Source organism: Syngnathus acus, chromosome 10, assembly GCF_901709675.1.
Source record: "Syngnathus acus chromosome 10, fSynAcu1.2, whole genome shotgun sequence".
Lineage (NCBI taxonomy): Eukaryota > Metazoa > Chordata > Actinopteri > Syngnathiformes > Syngnathidae > Syngnathus > Syngnathus acus.
The window spans coordinates 16,599,356-16,612,899 of NC_051095.1; the positions used below are offsets into that span (position 1 = coordinate 16,599,356).

At 44.1% G+C, this 13,544-nt stretch overlaps 1 protein-coding gene across 37 annotated transcripts in view; it reads left to right on the forward strand.

The window, feature by feature from the left end:
- Positions 1-13,544, forward strand: part of LOC119128672 (protocadherin gamma-C5-like) — a 212,343-nt gene that overhangs the window by 143,098 nt on the left and 55,701 nt on the right. Inside the window, exon 1 of one of the 37 annotated variants that reach the window (XM_037261294.1) lies at positions 139-2,762. The exons of 30 other annotated variants lie outside the window; for them this stretch is intronic. In XM_037261294.1, coding sequence (XP_037117189.1) covers positions 348-2,762 — 2,415 coding nt within the window. In that variant the 5' untranslated portion in view covers positions 139-347. Of the gene's footprint in view, positions 1-138; positions 2,763-3,410; positions 6,044-6,729; positions 9,732-10,311; positions 13,049-13,544 lie in introns of those variants that run through there. 6 more of the 37 variants (XM_037261322.1, XM_037261297.1, XM_037261316.1 and 3 more) reach the window with 6 other exon arrangements.

Sequence of the window (13,544 nt, forward strand, 5' to 3'; positions counted from 1 at the left end):
TACTTTGGTTTCTGCCAGTTGGATTTGGTGGCATGTGTTACTTTTCCCCCCTTATTTTTTTTAACTTTCTGTTGTAGTTTATATTTTTCGTCTCAAAGTGGCGCTGTTGGCATGCCTGATGAAATTTAAAGGCTGCTGGGGTTTTTTTTTTTCTTCCTCCTCTATTCTTTGTCCCTGCCTTCTTCCCTGTCGTGTTGGTGATAGCACATACTGAACAGTCGTCTCTCTTGACGCAAACAGTGAGGATTCACGATTCTACTGGATTTTATAGAAAATACTGTGGAGTTCTGCCTTTTTTCGGAGCATGTTTTATAATGGAGTCGGGATTGTAGGATTTTAATTGCTGAATGAAAACAAGCTCCACGGACAAAACAATGAAACGGCAAGTACTGTTGTTCTTCTCGGCTGTGTGCCTTCGCTCCGTGCTTGGCCAGGTCAGCTATTCCATCCCCGAAGAAATGCCCAAAGGCTCTGTGTTTGGAAACATAGTGCATGATTTAGGTTTAGATCACAAGAGGCTGAAATCTGGCAAGGCTCGTGTGTACACCGGCCGCAGTGTGGAGTACATCGGCATGAATAAAGAAAGAGGAGTCCTCGTAATCCAAGAGCGGATAGACAGGGAGGCTTTGTGTGCAGAGATCTCGCCGTGCGCTTTGCATTTTCAGATCATTCTGGAAAATCCAATGGAGATGTTTCGAGTTACGGTGGAGATTACCGACATAAATGATAACACGCCCAGCTTCACCAACGCTGAAAAGCGCTTTGAAATTAGCGAGTCAGCCGTCATAGGATCCAAATTCATATTAGAGAAAGCAATCGATTTGGACATAGGGATAAATGGCTTACAACAATACGTGCTCACTCCTGCTGATAATTTTGCCTTAAAATTAGAGAATGAGGCTGATGGGAGTAAAAAGGTAGAAATGGTGCTGCAGAAGCCCCTCGATCGAGAAAAGCAGGATTATATAAGGCTTTTATTAACTGCTATTGATGGAGGTGAGCCGCAACTGTCAGGCACTATGCAGATATTTGTTAATGTGTTAGATGTCAATGACAACGCACCTAGTTTTGAAAAACGTATTTATAGAGCAAAAATACTTGAAAATGCACCCAAGGGCACCAGTGTAACAACTGTGAGTGCATCTGATAAAGACATTGGCGTAAATGGTGAAGTATCATATACAATATCTCCCGGCAAACGCCTTCTGACAGACATATTTAATATTAACCAGCAAACTGGTGTTATCACGCTGGTAGGTGATGTAGATTATGAAAAGGCAACTTCCTATCAGATGGATGTGGAGGTAGTCGACAAGGGAGGTCTGTCTGATTCAACAAAGGTGGTTGTTGATGTGATTGATATGAACGACAACAGCCCTGTCATCAATGTCGTTTCCAAATCCGACACCATTTTAGAAAACTCGCCTCCTAATACTGTTATAGCAATGTTAAGTGTAAGTGATCCAGATTCAGAAAATAACGGACAAGTGGAATGTGTCAAAGATGATGCGACTCCCTTAAAGATACAACCCTCTTTAAATGGATTTTATACTTTAGTTACAGAGGTGGATTTGGACAGAGAAAGGTCGGTCGAGTATAATATCACAGTGACGTGCTCTGATGAGGGTGTGCCCCCCCTCTTCAACAGTGTCACACTCATCTTGCACATCTCAGATGTGAATGATAATGCGCCTGTCTTTGAGAAGAGCTCATATGAGGCCTTCCTTGTAGAAAACAACACACCAGGGCTTTCTGTATTCACCGTAAAAGCCAATGATGCTGACTGGAACCAGAATGCTCGTCTTTCGTACATCCTGGAGGACTCCTCAGTTAACGGAGTGCCAGTCTCCTCCTACGTGTCCATTAATGCTGAAAGTGGAGTCATCCATGCAATGCGGTCTTTTGACTATGAGCAACTGAAAGAGTTCCACTTCCTGGTTAGAGCGCAGGATGGAGGCTCCCCTCCCCTCAGCAGCAACACGAGCGTTCGCATCCTGGTCCAGGACCAGAACGACAACGCCCCTCAGGTGCTGTACCCGGTGCAGACGGGCGGCTCGCTGCTGGCTGAAATGGTGCCTCGGTCAGCAGACGTGGGCTACCTGGTGACCAAAGTGGTGGCCGTGGACGTGGACTCTGGCCAGAATGCCTGGCTCTCCTATCAAGTACACAAAGCTACAGACAGGGCGCTGTTTGAAGTGGGCCTCCACAATGGAGAAATCCGAACCGTCCGCCAAGTGACTGATAAAGATGCTGTCAAACAAAGACTGACTGTTGTGGTGGAGGACAACGGGCATCCCTCTCGTTCAGCCACAGTCATTGTGAACGTGGCGGTGGCCGACAGCTTCCCTGAGGTGCTCGCAGAGTTCACTGACTTGAGCATGCACGACAAGGAGTACAATGACAGGCTGACATTTTACTTGGTCTTGGCGCTGGCTGTGGTCTCCTTCCTCTTCATCACCTGCTTGCTGCTCATCATCGCAGTCAAAGTGTACAGGTGGAGACAGTCTCGCGTCCTGTACCATTCCAACCTGCCCGTCATCCCGTACTATCCACCTAGGTACTCGGATACTTTGGGGACGGGGACCCTCCCGCACATGTACAATTATGAGGTGTGCAGGACCACCGACTCCAGAAAAAGTGACTGTAAATTGGACAGGGCTGCGAGTCACAACGTTCTGGTCATGGATCCCAGTCTTACAAAGACCTTGCAGATGAGACGCAATGAAAAGAACATCCTGGATGAACCTGACTCTCCTATTGAGGTTGGTTACTTGAGTTTTTCTGTAAGATAACGTTTCCCCTTGTCAGTGAACAAAAGTGCCACAATTACAATTTTACGTCGGAGTCCATACATCACCATTGTATATGATAAGCAAAGGGAAGTTGCATCTGCTTTATGTTATGTTGCAGTACGCATTGCTTAAGATTTAAGACCAAATAATAAGAATAATAGTAATAATAAAATAATTGCATCGTATTTTTACTACTCCTACTACTACAACTACTACTACTACTACTATGACTACTCCTACTACTATTACTACTACTACTACTAATAATAATAATATAATAATAATAATAATAATAATTGTGAGGTGTCAGTTTTCTGAACTATAATCTTTCTTTGTAATGCAAACAAGACCAATGGCAATGCATGTTTAATGGCTAAAATTTCTTGATATGGCCATATAAACTGCCCAAAATTAAATGTTAAACAATACATGAATTTTTGCATATATATCTATTGTGATCAGAGGTCCTGTATTCATTTGGGTGTGCTTTTATATATTTTAATTCATAAAACAAACTCGGATTTGTTACGAAAAAGATATAAAATAAACCAATTTTTATTACTTTTGTAGTGCAAAATCTTCATGGCAATATTTGCATATTCTACACTTTATGTGTGCGAGCATTTGTTGTTGCGTGCAGAATAGAAAAGGCAGCTTGTGGCCAGAGTGTGGCAGTCTACGACAGGGCTTCAGTTCCTCCCTTTCACACAATGACGCTTTCGAGAATAAAGCAGTCATTTCCAGACACTACTCGCTAACCGTGGACGTGGATGGCTGTTGTCCATCTTCTTCATCTTTAAGCTGGATTTACACGGAGTTTTTTATTTATTGGATTTATGAGATTCGTTGAATTTGTATTTAAAACGATGACGCTGCAACGAGTCCTGCTGTTGTTCGTATTGGTTCTTTCTTCACCCTCCGTGTTTGGACAAGTCAGCTACTCGATCCCGGAGGAAATGGAGAAAGGCTCTTTAGTGTCAAACGTGGCTCGAGATTTAGGTTTGGACCTGAAAAGGTTGAAATCCGGTCGAGCTCGCATTCATTCTGGGGACAGTGCGGAATATATCGCGCTGGATAAAGAAAGAGGGCTCCTCCTTGTGCAGGAGAGGATAGACAGAGAGACGCTGTGCGGTGAGACGACGCTCTGTGCTTTGCATTTGCAGTTGATTTTGGAAAATCCAATGGAAATGTTTCGCATCACTATAGAAATTACTGACATAAACGACAACGCCCCACGCTTTGCATCTAGCAGCAAACGTTTTGAAATTAGTGAATCAGCCATTGTTGGCTCTAAATTTGTGCTGGAGAAAGCAATCGACACTGATATTGGTGCAAATGGGCTGCAAAGCTACTCACTTAGCCCAACGAATAATTTTCAGCTGAAATTAGAAAATCAAGCTGACGGGCAGAAGAAAGTGGAGATGATATTACAAAAGGCTCTTGATCGAGAGCAGCAGGAGAAGATTTTATTGTTATTAACAGCCTTTGATGGCGGACAACCGCGTAGGTCAGGAACAATGCAGATTATTGTTCACGTATTAGATGTAAATGATAACGCCCCTGTGTTTACTAAGACTTTGTACAAGGCAACTATTAGCGAAAATGCACCTAAAGGTACCAGTGTAATAACGGTTAGTGCTTCAGACAAGGACAGTGGCTCAAATGGACAAATATCTTATGTAATATCCCAAAACACCCTCATATCCGATTTATTTCAGATTAGTAGTGTGACTGGGGATGTTATTTTGACTGGTGACATTGATTATGAAAAATCAAAAGTATTACAGATCGATATCGAAGCTGTAGATAATGGAGGATTGTCTGATTCAAGTAAGATCTTGATTGATGTTATTGATGTAAATGACAACAATCCTCAAATGAAAATACTTTCCAAGTCAGACTCCATTTTGGAGGACTCTCCAGAGAATACTGTTGTCACTATGTTAAGTGTTAGTGACCCCGACTCTGGCAGCAATGGAGAGGTCAAGTGCCATATCAATAATGACATTCCATTTAAAATGGAAAACACAATGAATGGATTTTATAGTTTAGTAACAGAGTTAGCTTTGGATAGAGAATCTGCATCTGAGTATATCATCACAGTGACGTGCTCTGATGATGGAGTGCCTTCCCTCTCCAGTAGCGTGACTCTCACCTTGCACGTCTCAGATGTTAATGACAACGCACCTGTCTTTGAGAGGACCTCATATGATGCCTACATTGTTGAAAATAATACACCAGGTCTCTCTGTATTCACTGTAAAAGCCAATGATGGTGACTGGAACCAGAATGCTCGTCTTGCATACATCCTGGAGGACTCCTCGGTTAACGGAGTGCCAGTGTCCTCATACGTGTCTGTTAGTGCTGAGAGTGGAGTCATCCATGCAGTGCGCTCTTTTGACTATGAGCAACTGAAAGAGTTTCACTTCCTTGTCAGAGCGCAGGATGGAGGCTCCCCTCCCCTCAGCAGCAACGCAAGTGTTCGCATCCTGATTCAGGACCAGAACGACAACGCCCCTCAGGTTCTGTACCCGGTGCAGACGGGCGGCTCGCTGCTGGCCGAAATGGTGCCTCGTTCGGCGGACGTGGGCTACCTGGTGACCAAGGTGGTGGCCGTGGACGTGGACTCTGGCCAGAACGCCTGGCTCTCCTATCAAGTACACAAAGCCACAGACAGGGCGCTGTTTGAAGTGGGCCTCCACAACGGAGAAATCCGAACAGTCCGCCAAGTGACTGATAAAGATGCTGTCAAACAAAGACTGACTGTTGTGGTGGAGGACAATGGGCAGCCCTCTCGTTCAGCCACAGTCATTGTGAATGTGGCGGTGGCCGACAGCTTCCCTGAGGTGCTCTCAGAATTCACTGACTTGAGCATGCACGACAAGGAGTACAATGACAAGCTGACTTTTTACTTAGTCTTGTCGCTCGCTGTGGTCTCTTTCCTCTTCATCACCTGCTTGATACTCATCATCGCAGTCAAAGTGTACAGGTGGAGACAGTCTCGCGTCCTGTACCATTCCAACTTGCCCGTCATCCCGTATTATCCGCCACGGTACTCGGATACTTTGGGGACTGGGACCCTCCCGCACGTGTACAATTATGAGGTGTGCAGGACCACTGACTCCAGAAAAAGTGACTGTAAAATGGACAGAACTGCTAGTCACAACGTGCTGGACCCCTGTTTGACAGGAACCATCCAGAAGATACACAGTCAAAAGAACATCCTGGATGAACTCGACTCTCCTCTTGAGGTTGGTCGATTGTGCTTTATTTGCACTCTGCAGTAAATTATTACATTTGACATGAATGCAAATTCATGATTGTTGATGAACACATAACCACCAGGCAGCAGGCACTTTTCATCTGTTTGTTAAACTGCATACTAGAGCCAGCCACCTGCTTTTATCCTTCTAACAATTAAATGTTACTGGACATTATTACTGGCTTTATTGAACCCAAAGTAACTTTTAGAATACAAAACAAGTTAAATAAGTCAGTGAATTAGAAGTCAGTAAGCCCTTAAAAAATTGTAAACGACCAATTGTTCTTAAAAATTTTACCCAATTTGACTCAACTTCCTGGGTTGTTTGTTGGGTTGCACATAACCATTTTTGTTGCAGAATACTACCCATCAAATTGAGGTTTTCATTTTTTTTGTTTTGCAAAACAATTCCAATTTGGGTAAAATTGACCCGACTTCCTGGCTGGGTCCAATTTATAACCCAGCATTTTTTTAACGGTGTACTAGTTTGACCATGCTGTTTCTTTTATTAGTAAGCTACGTATTCTTTTGCATTAGCGGCTTGGGCAGGAACGTGTTTAATCATTTAAATCTGTTTTCTTTCCAATTATGACGTCTGATCTCCCCGATAAAGGAACGTGTCTTCTTGTGGGGGGTTTTGTCATGTGTTTAGCGAGAAAGAATAGAGCATCTCTGTATGAATGGGGTGTGTGAGTTTCCAGCACCATGGACAGTGACAGTTAGACGACTGCTGCACAGCTGGAACTTGCTCTTTGCTTTCAGCGGTTGCTCCTGTTTTTTTTTTATTATTTTGTCTGCAATAGCCTCAATAGCCCGCAATAGAATTTAATATCACGTGACCAAATCTCAAAATTATATGATGTCATTGCACTTTTAGTCAGCATTATGACAGTGGTATTGCCGTTCCTTTTTTCGATATTTTGTTATCTTTATTATGCTGTTTTTGGATTAATTTGATATTGCAATACGATAGGACTACTGTATGGCTTAAAACATTATTTTTGAGTTGCACTTGCGCAATTTGAACTCTACGGGACGCTGTTGGCTAATATTTTTCAGTTGGCCATTTCAAACCTTTTGTCACATTTACTCCCCTTCGTCGGTGCACATCCGCGTCAATTGTGGAAGCGCTGCATCGCAAACGGATATTTCACGCTGGGTCTAGACTCGATTCTCATATTTGGATTCAAAATCATTTGCCTTCTTTTTGGGCGGTGTCTATTTTCAGTGGAGTGGCTTACGTAAAGGGAATATAGGACCGTGTCTTTTGTGCAGCTGGGGAATCAGCTCGGACAATGAGACGGCAAGTACTGTTAATGTTCATCTTCTGCCTCGGCTCCGTGCGAGGGCAGGTCACTTATTCCATTCCGGAGGAGATGGGGAAAGGATCTTTGATCGGTAACATAGCCCGAGATTTAGGTTTAGACGTCAAGAGGCTGAAGGCGGGCAAAGCGCGCATTTACACGGGAGACAGCGCTCAGTATATCGAGCTGAATAGGGAACGGGGAGTCCTCCTTATCAAAGAAAAAATAGACCGCGAGCTGCTTTGCAAGCAGACGACGCCTTGTGCGTTGCATTTCCAAATAACACTTGAAAATCCGTTGGAATTATTCCCCATCACGGTGGAAATCACGGACATTAATGACAATGCGCCAATGTTCCAAAAAGAGGAGCGAAGGTTTGAAATAAGCGAATATACAGTAGTAGGCTCTAAATTTGTGCTGGAAAAAGCGTTTGATGCTGACACAGGAGTGAATGGGCTCCAGAGATACACCCTGAAGCCGAGCGACAGTTTTGTGCTTAAACTGCACAGTCAGTCGGATGGCAGCAAAAAGGTCGAAATGGTTTTGCAAAAACCACTAGACAGAGAAAAACAAGAGCACGTATCTTTGATTCTGACGGCCGAGGATGGAGGAGAGCCACAGCTGACGGGAACAATGCAGATCCACGTCACTGTTCTGGATGCAAATGATAATGTGCCAGTATTTAGTAAGGCTGTGTACAAAGCAAGCATCACTGAGAACTCGGCGATAGGGACACTTATTACAAAAGTGAGCGCTACAGACGCAGATAAGGGATCAAACGGAGAAGTGACCTATGTGATCGGGAATAGCATGGATACTGTATCGAAGCTGTTTCACATTACTAGAGAAGGTGACGTCATCCTGAATGGTCTAGTAGATTATGAAAAAGAGAAAAATTATCACATTGATATAGAGGCTATTGATCAAGGGGGGCTTTCTGATTCCAGCAAAATAATAATTGATATAATTGATGTAAATGACAATAGTCCCATTGTGAATATGATTTCATCATCTAACTCAGTGCCAGAAGATGCGCCAGCCAGAACTGTGATAGCGTTGATGAGCGTCAGTGACCCTGATTCTGATGCTAATGGACAGGTTAATTGCTTTATAGGTGAAAATAATCCATTTGCGATAAAAATTACATCTAATAATTTCTATAGTTTAGTGACCGACAGTGATTTAGACAGAGAGCGGGCATGCGAATATAATATCACAGTGACATGTTCAGATGAGGGCGTGTCCTCTCTCTCCAGCAGCGTCACTCTCACCTTATTCATCTCAGACGTGAATGATAATGCGCCTGCCTTTGAGAGGAGCTCATACGAGGCCTACATAGTGGAAAACAACACACCAGGTCTCTTTGTATTCGCAGTAAAAGCCAGTGATGCTGACTGGAACCAGAATGCTCGTCTTTCATACATCCTGGAGGACTCCTCAGTTAACGGAGTGCCAGTCTCCTCATATGTGTCTGTTAGTGCTGAAAGTGGAATCATCCATGCAGTGCGCTCTTTTGACTACGAGCAACTGAAAGAGTTCCACTTCCTTGTCAGAGCGCAGGATGGAGGCTCCCCTCCTCTTAGTAGCAACGCAAGCGTTCGCATCCTGATCCAGGACCAGAACGACAACGCCCCTCAGGTGCTGTACCCAGTGCAGACAGGCGGCTCGCTGCTGGCCGAAATGGTGCCTCGTTCGGCAGACGTGGGCTATCTAGTGACCAAAGTGGTGGCCGTGGATGTGGACTCTGGCCAGAACGCCTGGCTCTCCTATCAAGTACACAAAGCCACGGACAGGGCACTGTTTGAAGTGGGCCTCCATAATGGAGAAATCCGAACAGTCCGCCAAGTGACTGATAAAGATGCTGTCAAACAAAGACTGACTGTTGTGGTAGAGGACAACGGGCAGCCCTCTCGTTCAGCCACAGTCATTGTGAACGTGGCGGTGGCCGACAGCTTCCCTGAGGTGCTCTCAGAGTTCACTGACTTGAGCATGCACGACAAGGAGTACAATGACAAGCTGACTTTTTACTTAGTCTTGGCGCTGGCTGTGGTCTCCTTCCTCTTCATCACCTGCTTGCTGCTCATCATAGCAGTCAAAGTGTACAGGTGGAGACAGTCTCGCGTCCTGTACCACTCCAACCTGCCCGTCATCCCGTATTATCCACCTCGGTACTCGGATACTTTGGGGACCGGGACTCTCCCACACGTGTACAATTACGAGGTGTGCAGGACCACTGACTCCAGAAAAAGTGACTTTAAATTGGACAGAGCAGCCAGTCACAATGTGCTGGTAACGGACCCCAGTTCAACCGGGACCTTGCAGAAGATGCACATTCAAAAGAACATCTTGGATGAACCTGACTCTCCTCTTGAGGTTGGTCACTTGAAATGACTCCCAGTTAGGTCATATTTATCTTACCATTATATTGCAAAGTGTCTTTGTGTTTACACAACTGTAGTGTAACAAACTCTTAGTTAACTCTCCATGCCTTTTTTTAATGTGATTGTGAATGCAGTCATCAATTATGCAACATTGTGTCCCTTGTTGTAGTTTCAGTGGTTCAGCACCACATTATATCTAGACTAAAGTGTGTTTTACCTGTCATCTTTAAATGCTAACATTAATGTTAAGAATTATTTATGTTAGTTAAGTTATTCAGCTGTGCTTTTGATTTGAGGTATTTGTTTTGAACATGAAATATTTGCTATATCATACATCAGGAAAATAAACACATCAACAATATGCAAATACTACAGTACAATACAACATATAATCCTTAACTTTTTTTAATCACGTTGTATAAAGCTTAACTAGTTATCTGTCATAATGATACATTGCCAATATATTGCATTACATTTTATGTTAATGTGGAAACGATTCTAAGTGATTTTATTATTTAATTAGTATGGAGAGGTCAAACACTTTATCTTCCGTGGTCAATTTGGATTCGTGGATCATTTAGGTTACTATTAATGAAGCTTTGTTGTTGTAATCATCCATTCATTTTGTACCACTCGTCCTGCAGTTTCCATTTTGAACTCGCAGGGACGCTATTGTCCATGATGTGCCTTATACGGTCGGGGTGCGTCCTGTACATCTTAATACGTAGGGGGGGGGCGAAGGCAAACCATACGAGAGGCTGTCTGGACTGGAGCGTAATTCTCGTTGGAACTATTTTGTGACCTTTTTGGATGAATTACTGCCCGAGCTGATTTGCTCATTCGTGGGATTTTTGTCTTTTTATTTCTATTAATGCTGCCCAATTGTGATTTTCTATTTTGAACATGAGGGAAAGGAGAACAATGAGACGGCAAGTAACGCTTTTCACCTCGCTCCTATTCATCAGTGCTACATTCGGACAAATCAACTATTCCATTGATGAGGAAATGCACGTCGGCTCGTTAGTGGGAAATATAGCCGAGGATTTGGCTATTGGCGTGGAAAATCTGAAGTCGCGCAGTGCTCGTGTTTATTTTGGTGATAGCAAGCAATACATCGAGCTGAATAAAGACAGGGGCGTCCTCCTCATCAAGGAGCGAATCGACAGAGAGGCGCTTTGTGCACAGGCTATGCCGTGCGCATTGCACTTCCAGATTATTTTAGAGAGCCCCATCGAATTTTACAAAATAATAGCGAAGGTTGTCGACATCAATGACAACGCCCCCGCCTTTGAGAAAAGTGACATTAAATTCAAAATAAGCGAATCTGCCGTGATAGGATCGAAATTCGATTTAGAGCAAGCGGTGGATCTCGACGTTGGAATAAACGGTCTCCAAACGTATCTACTCCAGCCGTCTGATAATTTTGCGTTAAAATTTCACAATCAAGCAGACGGCTCCCGCGGTGTTGAGATGGTGTTGAAGCAGGCTCTTGATATAGAGAAAAAGGAACATTTGCATCTCGTGTTGACGGCGGTGGATGGAGGAGAACCGCAGAAGTCGGGCACAATGCAGATTCTTATCACTGTATTAGACGCCAATGATAACGCACCCGTTTTCACAAAGCCCGTATACAAAGCTACTGTTGCAGAAAATACACCTAAAGGCACCGTCCTGACTGTAGTAAGCGCGTCGGATGCTGATCACGGAGCTAATGGTAAAATAAAATATTCAATCAGACACAAAATGGATGATGTAAAGCATTTGTTTAATATAAATGAAGATAATGGTGAGGTCACTCTAATAGGGAATATAGATTACGAAAAAGCTCGCAACTATCAAATTAATGTGCGTGCAAGTGATGATGGGGGACTAACAGACAGCTGCAAGGTTGTAGTTGACGTTGTGGATGTGAATGATAACAGCCCGCTGATCAGTGTCATGTCAAAGACAAATGTCATATTTGAAGATGTCAGGAGTGAAACTGTTGTAACGATAATTAACGTTCAAGACCAAGATGATGGTGAAAATGGCAAAGTAGAATGCAGAATAAATCAGAATACTCCCTTCCTTCTCAAGTCGACTGATAGTAATTTCTACAGTTTAGTGACAGAAGGTGATTTAGACAGAGAAAGGTCACCTGAGTATAATATCACAGTGACGTGTTTTGATGAGGGGGTGCCCTCTCTCTCCAGCACTGTCACACTCAGCTTGCACATCTCAGATGTGAATGACAACGCGCCTGTCTTTGAGAGGGGCTCATATGAGGCCTACATTGTGGAAAACAACGCACCAGGTCTCTCTGTATTCACTGTAAAAGCCAGTGATGCTGACTGGAACCAGAATGCTCGTCTTTCATACATCCTGGAGGACTCCTCAGTTAATGGAGTGCCAGTCTCCTCATATGTGTCTGTTAATGCTGAAAGTGGAGTCATCCATGCAGTGCGCTCTTTTGACTATGAGCAACTGAAAGAGTTTCACTTCCGTGTCAGAGCGCAGGATGGGGGCTCTCCTCCTCTTAGTAGCAACGCAAGCGTTCGCATCCTGATCCAGGACCAGAACGACAACGCCCCTCAGGTGCTGTACCCGGTGCAGACGAGCGGCCCGCTGCTGGCCGAAATGGTGCCTCGTTCGGCCGACGTGGGCTACCTGGTGACCAAAGTGGTGGCCGTGGACGTGGACTCTGGCCAGAACGCCTGGCTCTCCTATCAAGTGCACAAAGCCACAGACAGGGCGCTGTTTGAAGTGGGCCTCCACAATGGGGAAATCCGAACGGTCCGCCAAGTGACTGATAAAGATGCTGTCAAACAAAGACTGACTGTTGTGGTGGAGGACAACGGGCAGCCCTCTCGTTCAGCCACAGTCATTGTGAATGTGGCGGTGGCCGACAGCTTCCCTGAGGTGCTCTCAGAGTTCACTGACTTGAGCATGCACGACAAGGAGTACAATGACAAGCTGACTTTTTACTTAGTCTTGGCGCTGGCTGTGGTCTCCTTCCTCTTCATCACCTCCTTGCTGCTCATCATATCTGTCAAAGTGTACAGGTGGAGACAGTCTCGCGTCCTGTACCACTCCAACCTGCCTGTCATCCCGTACTATCCACCTCGGTACTCGGATACTTTGGGGACTGGGACCCTCCCGCACGTGTACAATTATGAGGTGTGCAGGACCACTGACTCCAGAAAAAGTGACTGTAAAATGGACAGAACTGCAAGCCACAACGTGCTAGCAATGGATCCCCACTTTGCAGGGACGATGCAGAAGATGCGCAGTGAAAAGAGCATCCTGGATGAACCTGATTCTCCTTTAGAGGTTTGAATATTTTAAATGCCATTATTTTGTGTTTCCCCTCTTCGAGTCAGAACTGTGGGTCATATCCTATTTCAGTACTATGGAGAGCGACAAATAGCCTAACTCTCCTCTAGAGGTTGGTCACTTTTTTATTAATATGGGCCTTCACAGTTGCAATTGTTGAACAGGGTTACCTTCGACAAAATGTAATTCCATGCTGTGACTGCTGAGCTAAATTAAGTGCTGTGTTTCAATTATCAATTCTGGCCATGTTTTATACAACTTAAAAAAAAACATACAAAATGATACACACTTTAACAACAATAAGATGACATTTCAATTATATACATAATCGTATCTATTTTATCCAGTGGCACTACAGGAAGTCTCATCACAATTATTGAATATCAAAGTAACAATCAATTAATTTAAATGGTATCTTACAATTTTCATAACTGCCGGTTTGGAATAATAGAGTAGCCTACAACACATTGTTCATGGTTTTGACTAATCCTGC